Source organism: Coffea arabica, chromosome 6e (assembly GCF_036785885.1).
Source record: "Coffea arabica cultivar ET-39 chromosome 6e, Coffea Arabica ET-39 HiFi, whole genome shotgun sequence".
NCBI classification, from domain to species: Eukaryota; Viridiplantae; Streptophyta; class Magnoliopsida; order Gentianales; family Rubiaceae; genus Coffea; species Coffea arabica.
Window position 1 is genome coordinate 6,959,256 of NC_092321.1, and position 14,639 is coordinate 6,973,894.

General features: G+C 36.2%; 3 protein-coding genes across 7 annotated transcripts; 1 reads left to right on the top strand and 2 right to left on the bottom strand.

Annotated features, from left to right (window-relative positions):
• Positions 1 to 614: 614 nt before the first annotated feature.
• Positions 615 to 6,620, bottom strand: LOC113694560 (uncharacterized). 4 transcript variants are annotated; one of them, XR_003449418.2, is made up of 12 exons: positions 6,534 to 6,620; positions 5,756 to 6,272; positions 5,117 to 5,199; positions 4,916 to 5,044; positions 3,229 to 3,344; positions 2,579 to 2,660; positions 2,374 to 2,433; positions 2,182 to 2,289; positions 1,789 to 1,834; positions 1,045 to 1,423; positions 899 to 961; positions 615 to 768 (listed from the first exon to the last, which is right to left on the bottom strand). XR_003449418.2 is itself a non-coding variant. In XM_027213398.2 (11 exons), exons 4-11 carry the CDS (start codon positions 5,186 to 5,188, stop codon positions 1,215 to 1,217), a joined length of 822 nt encoding a protein of 273 aa, XP_027069199.1. In that variant the 5' UTR covers positions 5,189 to 5,199; positions 5,756 to 5,854; positions 5,939 to 6,272; positions 6,534 to 6,620; the 3' UTR covers positions 886 to 1,214. The 4 variants fall into 4 exon arrangements, 2 of the variants coding, with proteins under 2 accessions (XP_027069199.1, XP_027069198.1); XR_011816833.1 differs by having other exon boundaries at positions 899 to 1,423; XM_027213398.2 differs by lacking the exon at positions 615 to 768 and having other exon boundaries at positions 886 to 1,423; positions 5,756 to 5,854; positions 5,939 to 6,272.
• Positions 6,621 to 7,276: 656 nt separating this feature from the next.
• Positions 7,277 to 13,347, top strand: LOC113695106 (probable ethanolamine kinase). 2 transcript variants are annotated; one of them, XM_027214073.2, is made up of 11 exons: positions 7,278 to 7,524; positions 8,022 to 8,113; positions 8,345 to 8,451; positions 8,891 to 8,996; positions 9,584 to 9,706; positions 9,837 to 9,928; positions 10,995 to 11,079; positions 11,641 to 11,746; positions 11,828 to 11,894; positions 12,777 to 12,869; positions 13,011 to 13,347. In XM_027214073.2, the coding sequence occupies exons 1-11, from the start codon at positions 7,403 to 7,405 to the stop codon at positions 13,137 to 13,139; spliced, it is 1,122 nt and encodes a 373-aa protein (XP_027069874.1). In that variant the 5' UTR covers positions 7,278 to 7,402; the 3' UTR covers positions 13,140 to 13,347. The 2 variants fall into 2 exon arrangements, with proteins under 2 accessions (XP_071910930.1, XP_027069874.1); XM_072054829.1 differs by lacking the exon at positions 13,011 to 13,347 and having other exon boundaries at positions 7,277 to 7,524; positions 12,732 to 12,870.
• A 321-nt stretch (positions 13,348 to 13,668) lies between these two features.
• On the bottom strand, positions 13,669 to 14,505 carry LOC113694807 (ras-related protein RABB1c-like). The gene has a single exon (XM_027213688.2). It carries the CDS (start codon positions 14,393 to 14,395, stop codon positions 13,772 to 13,774), a length of 624 nt encoding a protein of 207 aa, XP_027069489.2. The 5' UTR covers positions 14,396 to 14,505; the 3' UTR covers positions 13,669 to 13,771.
• Between the last annotated feature and the right edge of the window lie 134 nt (positions 14,506 to 14,639).

Below are 14,639 nucleotides of genomic sequence, written 5' to 3' on the forward strand. Positions count from 1 at the left end.
TGCTTTATATGCTATTGCTACTGAAACAGCAAACCTTCTGGCCGTTGCAATTTGCAGCTAGCCGTTGCAAAATCTGCCAAATAACTGTTGCATGGCACATCTGGTGCATGCAATTTTTTGTATTGCACTTACCCCCCCTCAACTTTACTAATTAGTCCAAATCATTTATTCTTCTTTGAATCTTCTACTAATACAACTTCTGCAAAGGGTAGCTATGGAATAAAAATACCTTCTCACACATGAAAATAATATTTTAATCTGATTTGGACTGGATTGTTACCACAAAATCAAAAGCAAGGGAGGTAAGTGAAATTTTGAGAACCTCAGGGGATGTCAGTGAAAGTGTCAGAAACCTCAGGGGAGGTTTCTGAAATTATCCCTAAATTGTACGTAGTCATTGCTAAGTAACCCTAGTGGTTTTATATCACAACGACTTACTGCTAATAATTGGAATCAACTACAAGCGAAAATGGAATTTGTTTTCACCTGTTTAAATTGTTATTTTTTGAAATTTTTATAAAAATATTATACATATATATATATATATATATATATATATATATATATATATATAATTTGATGCACGTAAAATAAAAAAATTATTAACAAATGCATTTAAGAAAAATGTAAAAGTTTTTCAATAAATAGAAAATTGCAATCTAAACACCACCACCTTGGTAAGATTATCCATTTCATTCTTTGGAGTTTGGCGGGAGAGGGAGAGGACTATCATGGTATCATGGTCATGGAACTGGTTGAATCCCTCACCTAAGAGTAAGACCAAGCATGCAAATAAAATCAACAAGTCTCCGTCATATGAAATTATTTGGGTATACATGCATTTAATTTCGGCTAGCATCGCATATGGAGTGAAAAATTGCTCTGTTAGAGAAAATACCTGTGCAGTAATGCATCTTTGATATCTTTGTCCGACTCACACTGGGAAAGAGCAAAGCCCAGGCTGAAGATTACAGTGGAGATCTAGAATGAATTATTTATCTAATCTATATAATCCCTCTTTTGCTGGTTGTTCATTTAACTTACTTGTACCGAGGCCCTTGTCTTAACATTTTGTCATGAAGCCAGCCAGTGAACGCCACTCTCCTCTCCTCCTCAAGTCTTTTCAACCACATCTAAACCCAAAGCGGCATCCTGCTTTTTGCAGCTGTTTGCTAATTGTTTAATTAATTGTACGGAAGTACTCCTTCATTTTGTCACGGAGCCGCAACGCGCTTCTCTTCCTCCTCGAGCCTTTTCAGCCATCTAAAACCAAGGTCGCATCCTCCTTTTGCAGCTATTTCAAATTGATCTCTCGCCATCTCAAGTGGATTAAGCTCACTCCTTTCCCCCTTATTTCTTTGTATTCTGGTCAGGGATCTCCTTTTTGTACTAAATCTTGTTAGCGATTCTGGAACTTCCGCACCTGAAAAATGACATCAATTTCATGCTTAAGGTAATTAAATTAAAGTTTAGTAACAATAAATGTGCTTCATCAGAATGAGTCAACAGAGCAGGGAAAGAAAACTTCCCAGCTGAATCCCATGTTACATTTGTTACTCAAATGTTTGCGACAAATAACCTCCTGAACCGTGTAGATTAGGTTATAGAAATGTTATCATTGCTGTATAAAAAAAAAAAAAAAAAAAAAAAAACCTCCTGAACCGTGTCAATCTCTTAAAGGCAAATAACCAAACAGTTTCTTTCTCAACCAAATTATGTACATCACAATATTTTCCACCAATATAGTAAATCAATGCACAAGGCTGAAAAAGAACACGGGCATCTTGCCTCTAAGAAGCAGGGAACCATATGCTATGGCGGCTCCAGCATGACCCTGCAGAAAAGTTGACAGCACAGTGGAGAGTTCAGCATAATTTCTGATAAGGATAATCCCCACAGGCGAAAAGTTAGTCAAAGTTTCTTATTGACCCTTTAATCACTAATTAACAGTCTAAGATCTCATATAGGATACCATGATGCCTGTTTGCACTATGCAACAGACAAAACAAAATATTTGCTTTGTGCTTACAAAATACACACACATGTATGCTTTTGCTTTGCCAGATCACTTTGCAAGAAATTGGCGGAAGAATGGTTCTTCTATTTTTTTTTTTTTTCAAAGCATCATGACTAAGTAATTACAAGTTGCACTACAAGAAGCAGATAGATGAAAGTTATTACCCTCTCAGAAGCCCTATGGAAACACCATATAGCAGATGCAACATCTTTCTTCACACAATCTCCAGTCAAATAGACAGCACCTAAGAGGTAAAGAGCACCTGGATGCAACTAGATATGTAGACAGCTTTGATAAGCATATTTGGCAGACTTTAACTAGGCTATGGTATAAGAATAATATCTAGCAAAACATACCTGGTCGACTGCCTTCTCTAAATAGTAGAAAGCCTGTTGATCTGATTGAACATAGTCATTCTGTGAAAATCAGTTCAGTCAGCAACGCAATTACACACATATCAGCCAAAATATTTTTGGGTTTCAACTAGTGCTTGTCAATCAAATACACCATTTCTTGAACTAAAATGCTAACATGCACAATTCTATGCACATGAAAGCTAACCTCAACTCTGAGTCGGCAACCTAATTCATATTGCGCATCTTTATCACCCATGTCAGCAGCTTCCACTAACAAAGCAGCTCCTCTGTTGTGATTGAAGAAAAACAGTAAGACATGTCCATGAAGATGAAATAGCAGAAATATAAGAGAAATGAATATGGTTTTACATGAATAGCACAACTTCGTGGAAATTCAATGGACAAAACACGTAGTCGATCATTTTTTGTCTTTAGAATTGGAAATCAATTCTAAATGTCCAAATGAAGATAAATTGTGGAATTTATTCGATAAATTTCAAAGCAAAGAATTCTAGTTCAATGAAAAACATATGGCTAAGAAATACATAACTAATCATATAACATACTTATTATACACACTCTCTCCATTTCCAAATGGATCGTTTAAGAGGGAAAGTACAACATCCTATCACAAAACGGGTGTGCAAATGCATCTTGGACTATAATAACTGGTCAACATCACACTAATCATTACAATTGTTTGGAAAAAACAAAACAACAGAATTACAATCGGACTTTTTTAAGACAATGATTTTGTGTTGGTTACCAATATTTAAAACCTGAAAGCATCAATCATAACAGAAGAAAAAAGAAAAATCAAAATTAAAGGCAAATTGGAAAAGTTTAGGTTCTTACATAGCTTTACATGCACCAGGGGCATGATATTTCAGATGCAGTTTTGACAACCAATATCTTGCATGGGTGTTTGAGTTGTCAGCCTCTAGGGCCAATTCAAAGTTCTCCTTTGCTGTCTAATATAACACCGTAAAAGAGTAAAAATTTGCAAAAGAATGTGAGATCTCTAGGGCACAGAAAATTCTCAATCTAAAAATATACAACTATATCTTCTAGTTGGAAATAGAAACAGTATAGTTTCAGGAATACCTCCCCCCTCCCCCCCCCCCCCCCCAACAACAAAAAATACCAAAATAAAAATAAAAATAAACAAGAGGAAAAAGAACTACAAAGAGAAAAATAAAAAAGTTATGCAGGAAAAAATGGTCAATCATGGGATATCTCCACTTGCTTCTATTTCTAAGATCATTCATTGTCATTTCATTTACTTGTCATTTCATTTACTTAAACAAGCCTGACATAATCTCATTTAGCTAATGAATTACAATCTCTTACAAATGTGTTCGCAAACATCTTAGTCCCCAACGCTACACGAGTAAATGAGTGAAAATAAAATCCTACCTAAGTTCAGCCTTGGAAATTGTGCATATAAATTTTATTACTCCTAATTTATGATTAATAATGATAGGGTGATTATTAATGATGACCTTTCTAAGGTGGTACGGGACATTGGCCAGGTAGAAGAGACAATGAGATTAAGAACTACTGGAACTCTCATTTGAGTAGAAACTGCACAAATTCAAGAAGTCAGATGGCAAAAGTAGTCCACCACCAGGTCCACCACATCCAGCAGCAGAGGTGATGGATTTAGTTAAGCATGGAGGCAAAGCATTAAAGAAGCGAAAAGCCAGTCAAACGAATCAATCCAACATGAGGAAGAACAGAAGGAGCACCAATCCATCACAATCAAAAGAATTAACTGGACTGGCTGATGCAATGGTTCAAATGCTGCGTACCCCAACACTTGAGAAAGAGACTTTGTCTAGTGCAGTCTCTTGGGAAGATGGAGATACGAGTAAAACTCATGGTTTCCAGTAGTATTATGATGGAACCATGCCCCAAAAAAGAGACCAGAAAATTTGGCAAGCACTACTAGAACCAGTGATGTATGCACCCCTGAAGACGGAGAAACCAAGAGCAGTGTGATGTTGCAACTTGAAGGTGAACTGATGACAAGGGGTTCTGATGGAGTTGTGGAATTATCCACAAAGGCCAATTTGGAACAAAAGGCCAAAAGGAAAAAAAAACTACTTACTCTGTAGTCAGAGCATGAGAAACCAAAAAGGACAATTTGGAAGACTATCCTCACATCTATGGCTGTATCATCAGTCCTATGGTTGACTAGAGTGAATCAGATGTTAAAATAATCAAATTCCAATGTCCAAATCTTGAAGGTTCATAGCAAAAAATTCCACCAAGATAAATTCAAATTCAACAGATAAAAGTGACTTATCAGAATTTTATCAAAATATCCAAAAGAAAATGTTTAACCAAGATAAGGAAAGAAATTTATCAGCTAAAAGTTTTGCGTTATCTTCAATGCATCAATTGCACAGTAGACATTTATGCAGAGGAAATGCTGCAAAATCCTCTGCCACTTGTCTACAAGCTACCAAATGTAAGGATGGGAATAACACAATTGATGTACTTAAATATGAATGCAGTGAGAATACTTGATCAAACTTACCCTAAGCATAGGGATGAGACGGTGGTCATTAAGATCACAATAATCTATCACTCTATCAACTTCCTTCAGAGCATTCCATCCTTTGGCAATGAACTCCATTGCTTTCTTGTTTCTACTATGCATGCCTCTCTGTCAAGTATAACAAGTTAAGTCTAGGTACTACAACTCATATAACTCCTCCTGCTAGTATTGCAAACTTACTTGAGAATTGAACTGGGAAAAATGAAGGCTATTTCTTGTAGAAGCCGTCTTTGAGAGCAGTAATCTCATCATCTTTTCCGTGTCTGCACATGGAAAAAAAAAATGCTTGAAGTCAAATGTACTAAGATCCAGATACTGGAGCAAACACCATAACCTTTCTATTTGCCAACATCAACGATATGCGCATAAGATGCAAACAAAAACTTTGGCTTCCCTAATAAATGAATTTAAAAATATGACATACTTGTACATTGAAATACAGAGAGGCATGGAAAACGGGAAAAGTAAAAAGAGATATTCAGGCATAATAATTTCTAGTAATGCAAGCCTTATCTCGACCTCACCTCAGGCACCCCAACCCCAATTAACAAATGTCCACCTCGCTAGTTCAATACATTTTTTCTCACTCCCGTGCTTTTTTTTTTTTTTTGGATCGTCCAATACATTTTTCTTGCTCCTGTGTTTTTTGTTATTTTTTTCTCCTCCTTCTTTTAAACACCACAAAATCTTAAGCAAGAGATGACTGCACTGGACTGGACATAACCACAAACACCTAACGTGCATTATATGAACTGCACCTACGTATACAAGGAACAAAATTTCCCTAGTTCCTCATTTGATACAACGCGATAATAATACCTTTAGGTTGTCTCTCTCCCTGGCTTTTGAGACTTCAATGGCGGAATGATATCTTACTTACTAGGCGCTCAGCTCAGCCGCCATCAGCTTCTTGTTTCGCTGTTGGTACAGAAGAAGAAACGGAGGAGAAAAGAGTTCGTATGGACGGAAGGGCAAATTTGGCGGATAAGATGATGAGTTAACCTTCACGGAAATGATCGGGTTTACTATTTCATTATTCAACAGGTGCTCTGCATTTGTAAAATTAGGCCCGGCTCATGATTCATGGGTTCCAAAGTCGATTGGTCGCAGTCTTGCTGGGATTTGTTGGGCACTTGGTCTACTACTGACAGTGACACCGCTTGACTCCCAAGACGGCATTCCTTTGACACTTGTAATGTTATACTAATTGCTGTATCCTCTTTTGTAAACCGACGACATCTTTTCCTAGGCCGGAAACTATCCCTCATTGGTCCCATTCCTTCTCAAACTCTGGGCTGTCCAATCTGGGTTGTCCAAGATGCCGTAATCCATGTACCTTTTGGATATAAACTCATGCAATCTTATTATAAAAAATTAAATTAATTAACGGATATAATTAAATTTATGTAAAATTTATAGTAATTACAACAAAATTATACAAGTTTTTTTCAAATTTAGTAAAAATTACGCCAAGTAGTCTGAACAGGAACTTAGGAGACGCTGGATGCAAAGAATCGATTAATCCAAAGAGTTTTTCCCTTTTTTCATCCTAAGGTTAGTAAGCGAGATTAGGGTGACGCTGAGCCAAGTAGTTCACCTCGAAACCGCGAGCTATTCTGTCAACAACAACAGCTTGACTCGATCTCGTTTTGATTGAATTTGAGCTGCTTGTTTGATCTCATGAGTCGAGTTCGAACTCCATTATATTGTATTCAAAGGTTGGACGAGTTAATCGAGCTTTTTATTATATATATATTTTTTATTTAATTTTTTATATTTATTATTCTGAAATGTCAATAATATTATTTATTTAAAATTATATATAAAACACTAATTTTTATCACGTAAGTTTGATTAGACTCGATTATGTTCGAATAGATTCGATTGAATTTGATTAGATTTAATTAAATTTAAACTTGAGCTCGAGTAACATAAATTAAAATTGAGTTCGAGCTCGGCTTCTAAAATTTAATAAGTTCAAACTTAATTATTTTATTTCCAATATCGCACTGTTCGAATTCGACTCGCAGATAAAATGAGTAGGAAAAATCTGAATTGGGTTCCCACATTAATATTCCACGCCACCTGCCCATGAGCCACGAAGAGATTGCTCTTCTTTAACGTGTTTAAATGGCTAAGTCTGATTGGGAGACAAGGGAGAAACTGAACTTTCGTAATAATATCACACTTAAAAAAAAGGAAAGTCAAAGGTCAAAACTAGTGCAAAACTAAATGGTCAATACAAAAGCAAAAGGGAAGGGACAGAATTGCCATTTACTAATTGCTTTGTCAGCATCACTAACATCACCGCGTTTTAATATAATCTTACTTCCAAACGGAGCCAGCGTTTTTCCCGGCACTACAAATATCAAGCTAAGGCCTTCCTTGTCGCTCCAACAAACACCAAATAGGCAAGTAATCAGCTCTGCTAAAAATATTTGAATATCCCAAATATCGGAAGACAAGATGGGGGCAGTCAATATCTGGAACGCCATCGAAGTTGCAGAGAGCCATACCTCTGACATTCCGTCGTCTTCCCTCACCATCGACCACTCCCTATCGCCTTCCGATATGAAGCCGCGGATCGTGTAAGTTTATCTTCTTTCATTTCCTGTTGTTTCAGATTCCTATGTCGTTTAAACTAATTGGAGGCAGATTATTTTTGGGATAGTGTTGTGTTTTCAGCTTCTTACGAGCTTTCTGTTGAATATGCTTTAAATACATGTGCTCTTCTGTTTAGTTATGGCATAAAATTTGAGTGTTTTATCTAATTTACGATGTTGGCCCAATGGTTGTTGGCGGATTTAAATTCTGGAGATTATCTCTGTGATCTTAGTTTATCTCGGCGTGATTTGAGCTGTTTCATCTCTAGACTGACTCATTACACGGATTTGGGGTTGGGGGAGGGTCAGTTGAATTGATGATTTTATCATCCTTAGTTAAAAAGAATGTGACTATCAAACTTCAGTGCTTTTAACATATGCCTCGGTGGAAGTAATTTGTTTTGAGATAGGAATGTCCAAATAAATGCTTCAATCTAGTAATTTTTTGAATGTTCTGATGATTTTCTCTGGTTTTACTTCAGAGAGCTGTGCAAGGACCTGTTCAAGAAGTGGTCTAATTTGGACGAGTCTCACTTCTCTGTTGAGAGAGTTTCCGGTGGCATAACAAATCTATGTAGGTTTTCAGTTTTGTGTGCTTACGAGTAATTAAGCCATAAGCAATGCTTGATTTTAGTTGGAACTTCGTGTTGCTGCGAATACTGCTTGAATTTACTTGGAACTTAGTGTGTCTGATATGCATGAAAATTACAGTACCTGATTTCTGGTTATTAATGTCAATATTTTTTTTTCTCAAGTTTAATTACGGTTGAATTTTATTTGAGTAATAGTCGTTTACTTTTTGCAGTGCTAAAGGTTTCTGTTGTGGAAAAAAACGGGAATATTGTCAATATTACAGTAAGGTTGTATGGTCCTAATACTGAGTACGTCATCAATCGTGAAAGGGAACTACAGGTGAGTCCTCGGGCTTGATGTTGACATGATCAACTCAATGAGATTATTCAATTATCAAGTGCAATACTTGTCTGCTTTATTTATATTACGATTCTGTAAAGCCTCTTTGCACTGCTAAAATGTGAAGTTGCATTTGTTTCTGATGTAGTGTCAGTAACTTCAGATGGTGCTTCTTCTTTAAAACAAAACATTTTATCTTTCTAAATTTTCTGCTGATCATTTCGAGAAATTTCTACTATTTTGTGGTGTCTTAGAGATGCTATGTATTCATACGCTCACATTGTGATATTCTTTTTTATTGCTTTACTGACATAGTAAAAGAAACAAAAAGCTGTTACAAAGTGGTTGTCTTCATGGGAGAAATTCTGGGTTGGCTATCGTGATTTTTTATTCTTGGAAATTCTTTATCACTCTGGTACTGACTGCAATATATTTTTAGGCTATCCCATACCTTTCAGCAGCAGGATTTGGTGCAAAGTTACTTGGAATATTTGCGAATGGAATGGTGCAGTCATTTATTGATGCACGAACTCTGGCTCCACCAGGTAAATTTTTGGAAATGCATTGAAGGAAATAAACATTTTCCAATTAGAACTCACTTGACTCAAATTAACTGAACTTTAATTCATGCCATCTGGGTTGGCTATTGGTTGCATGTACAAGAAAATGTAAAATTGCTCCTTTTCCTTTGAGATTTGTTTAAACTCTTGATTTTTAATTCAGTTTGGGAACCTTTCTAAGTTGTTCTTCTATCTGGAAATAAATTTCTAGTGGCTTCTGGTTTTGGAGCACGAGTATATGCACTCAAAATGCAACTGTGGAGAACAAACAGAAATGAGTTTTTTAGTCTATAGATTTAGGACATATGTAAATGGTCCTTCGGTAAGTTCATGCTATTATTAAAGAAAAGTGGACATTATGTTGGATGAACTTAATAAAAGCTCAGTACACAGTTTAACTGGGTTGGAGAGAGTAATTCACTAGTCTAGGTACATGGATGAAAATTGTAAGGAGCCACTGACCTGAAATTAGTTTTGACATTCATCCTTGCTATGGAAAGTTTGCCTTAAATGATGAAGTTTGACTTTTTAACATGATATGTCATTGTTGATATGTTTTACACTCTTGACAGACATGAGAGAGCCAAAGCTAGCAGCTGAAATTGCTAAACAACTTCGTAAGTTTCATCAGGTGGATATACCAGGTTCTAAAGAACCTCAACTGTGGAATGACATCTTCAAATTCTATGGAAAAGGTCTATACATGGGATGCTATACATCTATATTCATATTCTACTTCCTGAAGGTTTTTGCTCATTTAAAAGCATTATGTCTGTCATCCCTTGTTTTTGGTCATGTCTGAGTTGCTTTTATTGTTGAATGCAGCGTCAAACCTCAACTTTGATGATTTTGAGGAGCAGAAGAAGTATGAAACAATTTCATTTAAAGAAATAATTAGTGAAATCATTGAGCTCAAGGTATTATCTCCTCTGACTTCTTGTATCATCTGTAATCCAATATGTTTCTCTTTCTTCCTCTTATGGAACTGGGTGACTTATCATGACATATCTTTCTGTATAATATCTTCTTGTCCATAAATTTTGGTGTATGCATTTTGCGAAGACTATTGGCTATGATTGAGTGTTAGTGAACATTGCATATGCAAAGGAAGAATGAAAATATATTGGTTTTTTTGTTAAGTTGGGTTTGAGATTCTGATGTTTGATTATAGCAATCTTTGAGGAATATCTCTCTAGTAATGCTGTCCGTTTTATCAAGTTGATGGCATATTGTCATTAAATTGTTGAAAAGTGTTTGTTTGGATTGGTAATTATTTGCAAAAAATTTTTGATTGCATCATAGATACGTTTCCAATCACCTTTTATCTTTCCAACTGCATTTTTATCTCATATATCACAAAAAGTGTTACAGTGTTATTGAAGAAAATTTCCAAATAATCTACTATCTGAACAGACTCAGCCACCTAAAAAGTTGTCAAAATAGGATTTCATGCTGAAGTCAAAGCATGGTTTGGCTTTTGAATACACATTTATGAGTTTCTGATGATTTTTAAATTTCCTTCTTCAAATGTTTTTCCCCTTTTTTTTTTATTTGAGTATTCTTTTGGAAATGTTTCTCTGTAGATATATCAATGGAGAATGATTCTTCCCTGTCCCTGAGTCATGAAGTTATCTGTGGCATGATAAGCTATTAATTTTTGCTTGAAACAATTTCTGTTTTACACTGTTTATTTTCTTTTGTATCAATTCTAAACCAGCAGTTTTGTATAAATTTACTAAAATACTAAAATAAAATATAAATTTCTTTTGTACCAATTTTCTAAAATAGATAATTTACTCGGCTCTATGACAGATTGAATTTAGTTCTCTCTGTCATTCATCATAAAAGTGTCCATGTGTTGTGGCTATGTCTTGGAGTCAAGCTTCAGTGTGGGAGCATGTTACCCTGTTTAAATCGATACAGTAGTCTTCTCTCGACAGGTTCAGTTTCACATGATGTGGTAAATATATCTTTGTGGAACAGGAATTGACTGGATGTCTTGATGCCCCAGTAGTCTATGCTCATAATGACTTGCTTTCAGGAAATTTGATGCTTAATGATGATGAAGGTATTTATGCCTAAACCTAATGGTTTTTCTGTTGAGACTTCGCACCCCTTCCTAATGTTTTCCTGTTGGGGGTGCTCTATGTATGCATAACAGCCACAAATTAACTCCCATTTCCTTTGTTTCCATTTATTTGTTGTTTTCTAGAAACCTGGACAAGTTGCACCGCATCATTGCATCTATCCTTTTGCCTAAAATGCAATATATTAGTTATGGGTTCAGTCCTGCAAGTTGAGATACTGTAGGCTTGAGTTTTTCCAGCTAACTTATAAAATTCATTATGAAGCACAGGCCTCTGAATCATGTATGATATTAAACTTGACTAGGAAATATCAGTTCTCTAGCTCATTTGGCTTTGCTTGATTGGCCACTGTCTAGTAGTGAATGGGAACATGTCGAATAAGGATTTTGGTCGAAAATAGTCGTCTTTTTCTTAAGGGGTGATGCGTAAATGGTTCTTCATGGGAAGTCTGGAGATTAACCTATTGTCAACATTCATTCTGAATTAGTAGTTGATACTACTATTTCAATTTGACCAATGACTGTCTTTTGATGAATGTGCAGAAAGACTCTACATCATTGATTTTGAGTATGGATCATATAGTTACAGAGGTTTTGACATTGGGAATCACTTTAACGAATATGCTGGCTATGATTGTGACTACAGCTTGTATGTCATTTCAATCTTCTCTTCCACTCATTTGATGCTATAAAAAACTTGAGGTGATATGGAAAATTTATCTGCATGTAGGTGCCCAAACAAGGATGAACAATATCATTTCTTCAGACACTATTTAGACCCTGAAAGACCAGAGGAGGTATGTGTTTACTGTAAACTCATTGTACTTGCCATTAACAATTTTCTTTTTCGGGTTATACAAAGTTGTGTGTTCTAAAAACTTAACCTAGATAGGCTGTCTCCAACTCGTAAGATGTGAGCAGATCTCATGGCTTGATGGTTGTATATATTGGTGAATTGGATTTTTTTTTGTTTCTTCCCACCTGAAATACTAAAGTGGATTTCTGCTATGTATTTTAGGAAGTTAACTGTGATGGCTGTCAAATGCCAATTGCAGGGAGATGATTGTATTTCTCCTTCTTCTTCTTGGCTTTACTCTAGCAGAAGTATTGATGACTGACATGCTGTTGGTTATGGACCTGGTCTTTGCTGCTACTTAATTCAGTTTCTGTTACTTTAGGCTTTGTTACTATGCTGCTTTCAAATATCATCCTTTGTAACACTAGTTCGTTTTTTTGTATGTAATCTGTGCAATTCAGCTTTGGTTACTAAAGTATGGTAAAGTAGTTTGTACATATGTGGTTCAAGATCATTCTATGTTGTTACCTTTATCCCATTCTGTTCTTTCATCCACATTAACCAAACCAGATTGCAGAATGATTTGAGATATACAATTATTTCATCAAGTAAAAGCATTATTGTCAATTTGAAAAATCACATGTCCGGGATTCATATAGGAAGATGGACGAATGTTTTAGTTACAATAAGCAATTTGTCTTCATAAGCATTTGCGACAGTAATGTGTCTCTGATGTGAATACGTAGGTGCTCTGACAATTTTATTTCTAGCTTCATTGATGGTTAACATCTTTAGCATATAAGAAACTCGAAATGTGTCTCACGAACTTTTTATGCAGTTTGCTGAACATGAAATTAGTCAACTGAGTTGCTTTTGACATCAGGTGTCTGACAAAGATTTGGAAGCTCTTTATATCGAGACAAATATGTACATGTTAGCATCACACTTGTATTGGGCGTTATGGGCTTTAATCCAGGTATTATTTCTTTGCCTTCATTAGTGAGCGGTGTTTTCAGCATCCCCTCGACTGCCGAAATAAATACAGGGAATGTAGGGAACAGTCAGAGTTAAAGAGGAAGAAATTTTGTTTAACTATTGAGTATCGCACTTTTCACAGGCAAAAATGTCTCCAATTGATTTCGACTATCTTGGTTATTTTTTCTTGCGATATGGCGAGTTCAGAAGGCAGAAAGAAACCTGTTTCTCATTGGCAAAAGCATACTTGTCAAGATCTCACACACGGTGAACCATTGGTTTTACAATTGTAGGTATTCTGTGATTCTTGGTTTACCAATCTTTTGTATGTTGTGAAAGTCATAGTAAAGCAGTAGATCTCTCTTTGTTGTTGTTGTTTGTCAGTTAGGACTTTAAATATTTCTTGTAGACTGGAAAACCAATTGTGTTTTTCCAGATATTCGTAATAAAATTTTGTAGTATTTCTTTTTCATGCGTCATATTTGTTATTGATTAGTGCTAGCCTTTCGGGGGCGCGTGTTGTCGAGACTTTCTGCGTTTTGAAATTTCATTCCTATTTTTGTTTGCATCGTGGGTTGAGAAAAAATCCGTTTGAAAACTCGTGATTTTGAACGTAGCACTTAGTGGCATCTGGCTGGGAGACGACAATCTTAATTGCACAATAATGCAGAAAAAAAAAAAAAAAAACCCCCACAAATCCTGAGGATTCTGTCACATGCGTAATCAGCATATCTAGAAATCTTTTTTCCCCATTTCAAGGAGATAGAATCAACACTCTTAAATCGACATATTTCGGTATCTACGTAGATGATCAACTAGACGCTGCAAAAAAACACCTTAGAATGATGGAAGAATAAAATTACCCTAGAATGTAGCTACCGTAAGAAAAACAGGTTTTTATTTTTAATTACAACAAGATCCTCCTTGAGAAGCCGCCCAGTCTCCTAGTCCTGATATGCTTGTATGTCGAACTCTTATACCTCGATCTTCTAACCCCTCAGAATCTCCGCCTTGGACGGTCTTACGTATCGCTATGGCTGTGCTTACGAACGCTTCTTCAACATTTTGAGCAGTCTTCGCTGAGCACTCGATGAATATTAAACCATGCTTCTGGGCAAATTCTGAGCCTTCTTCGGTGCTGACGGCCCTACTACCATCTAAATCAGACTTGTTGCCTATCAGCATTATGGTCATGTTTTTGTTAGCAAGTTCCTTGAGGTCCTTCAACCAAGAAGCAAGATGAGCAAAACTTTCCCTGCTCGTGACATCATAAACTAGGAGCGCCCCAGCAGCACCTCTGTAGAAACTCTGCGTTATTGACCTGAACTTTTCTTGGCCTGCCGTGTCCCACACGTGAAGTTTTAGTTTCTTCTTGTCCGCTCTGATGATTCTAGTTCCAAACTCAGCACCTATGGTCGGATCGTGCCCCTGTTCAAATCGTTTGCTGGTGAACTGCTTAAGAAGGCACGATTTACCAACTCCGGCATCTCCTATTACAATGTATTTGAAGAGATAATCGTACGACATCTTGGATCGAATTGGAATAATGCACGAGTATTAGCAATGGCTGGAGGTTGTATGTATAGGTTGAAACTAGAGGAGATACATGGGTTTATGTACTTGAATAGAAGAGAGAATTTACTCCTTCCTATACGTACAAGGATCCTAACGTAAATCGGAGATGGCTTAGGAGACGTCAGTGTTGGAGAGACCATCGTTAAGGATTCATTGTGTTGGTTTACGTTTTTTTTTTTTTTTTTTTTTTGGAAAA

What these genes read in the sequence shown, in the direction of transcription:
- LOC113695106 (XM_027214073.2), top strand. Translation starts at nt 7,403, where the DNA reads ATGGGGGCAGTCAATATCTGGAACGCCATCGAAGTTGCAGAGAGCCAT. An exon ending in CGGTGGCATAACAAATCTAT is followed by an intron (nt 8,114 to 8,344) that starts GTAGGTTTTCAG and finishes TACTTTTTGCAG; the next exon opens with TGCTAAAGGTTTCTGTTGTG. An exon ending in CTTCAAATTCTATGGAAAAG is followed by an intron (nt 9,707 to 9,836) that starts GTCTATACATGG and finishes TGTTGAATGCAG; the next exon opens with CGTCAAACCTCAACTTTGAT.
- LOC113694807 (XM_027213688.2), bottom strand. Translation starts at nt 14,395, where the DNA reads ATGTCGTACGATTATCTCTTCAAATACATTGTAATAGGAGATGCCGGA.
- LOC113694560 (XM_027213398.2), bottom strand. Translation starts at nt 5,188, where the DNA reads ATGATGAGATTACTGCTCTCAAAGACGGCTTCTACAAGAAATAGCCTT. An exon ending in GTTGCCGACTCAGAGTTGAG is followed by an intron (nt 2,434 to 2,578) that starts GTTAGCTTTCAT and finishes TGATTTTCACAG; the next exon opens with AATGACTATGTTCAATCAGA. An exon ending in TAGAGAAGGCAGTCGACCAG is followed by an intron (nt 2,290 to 2,373) that starts GTATGTTTTGCT and finishes CTACATATCTAG; the next exon opens with TTGCATCCAGGTGCTCTTTA.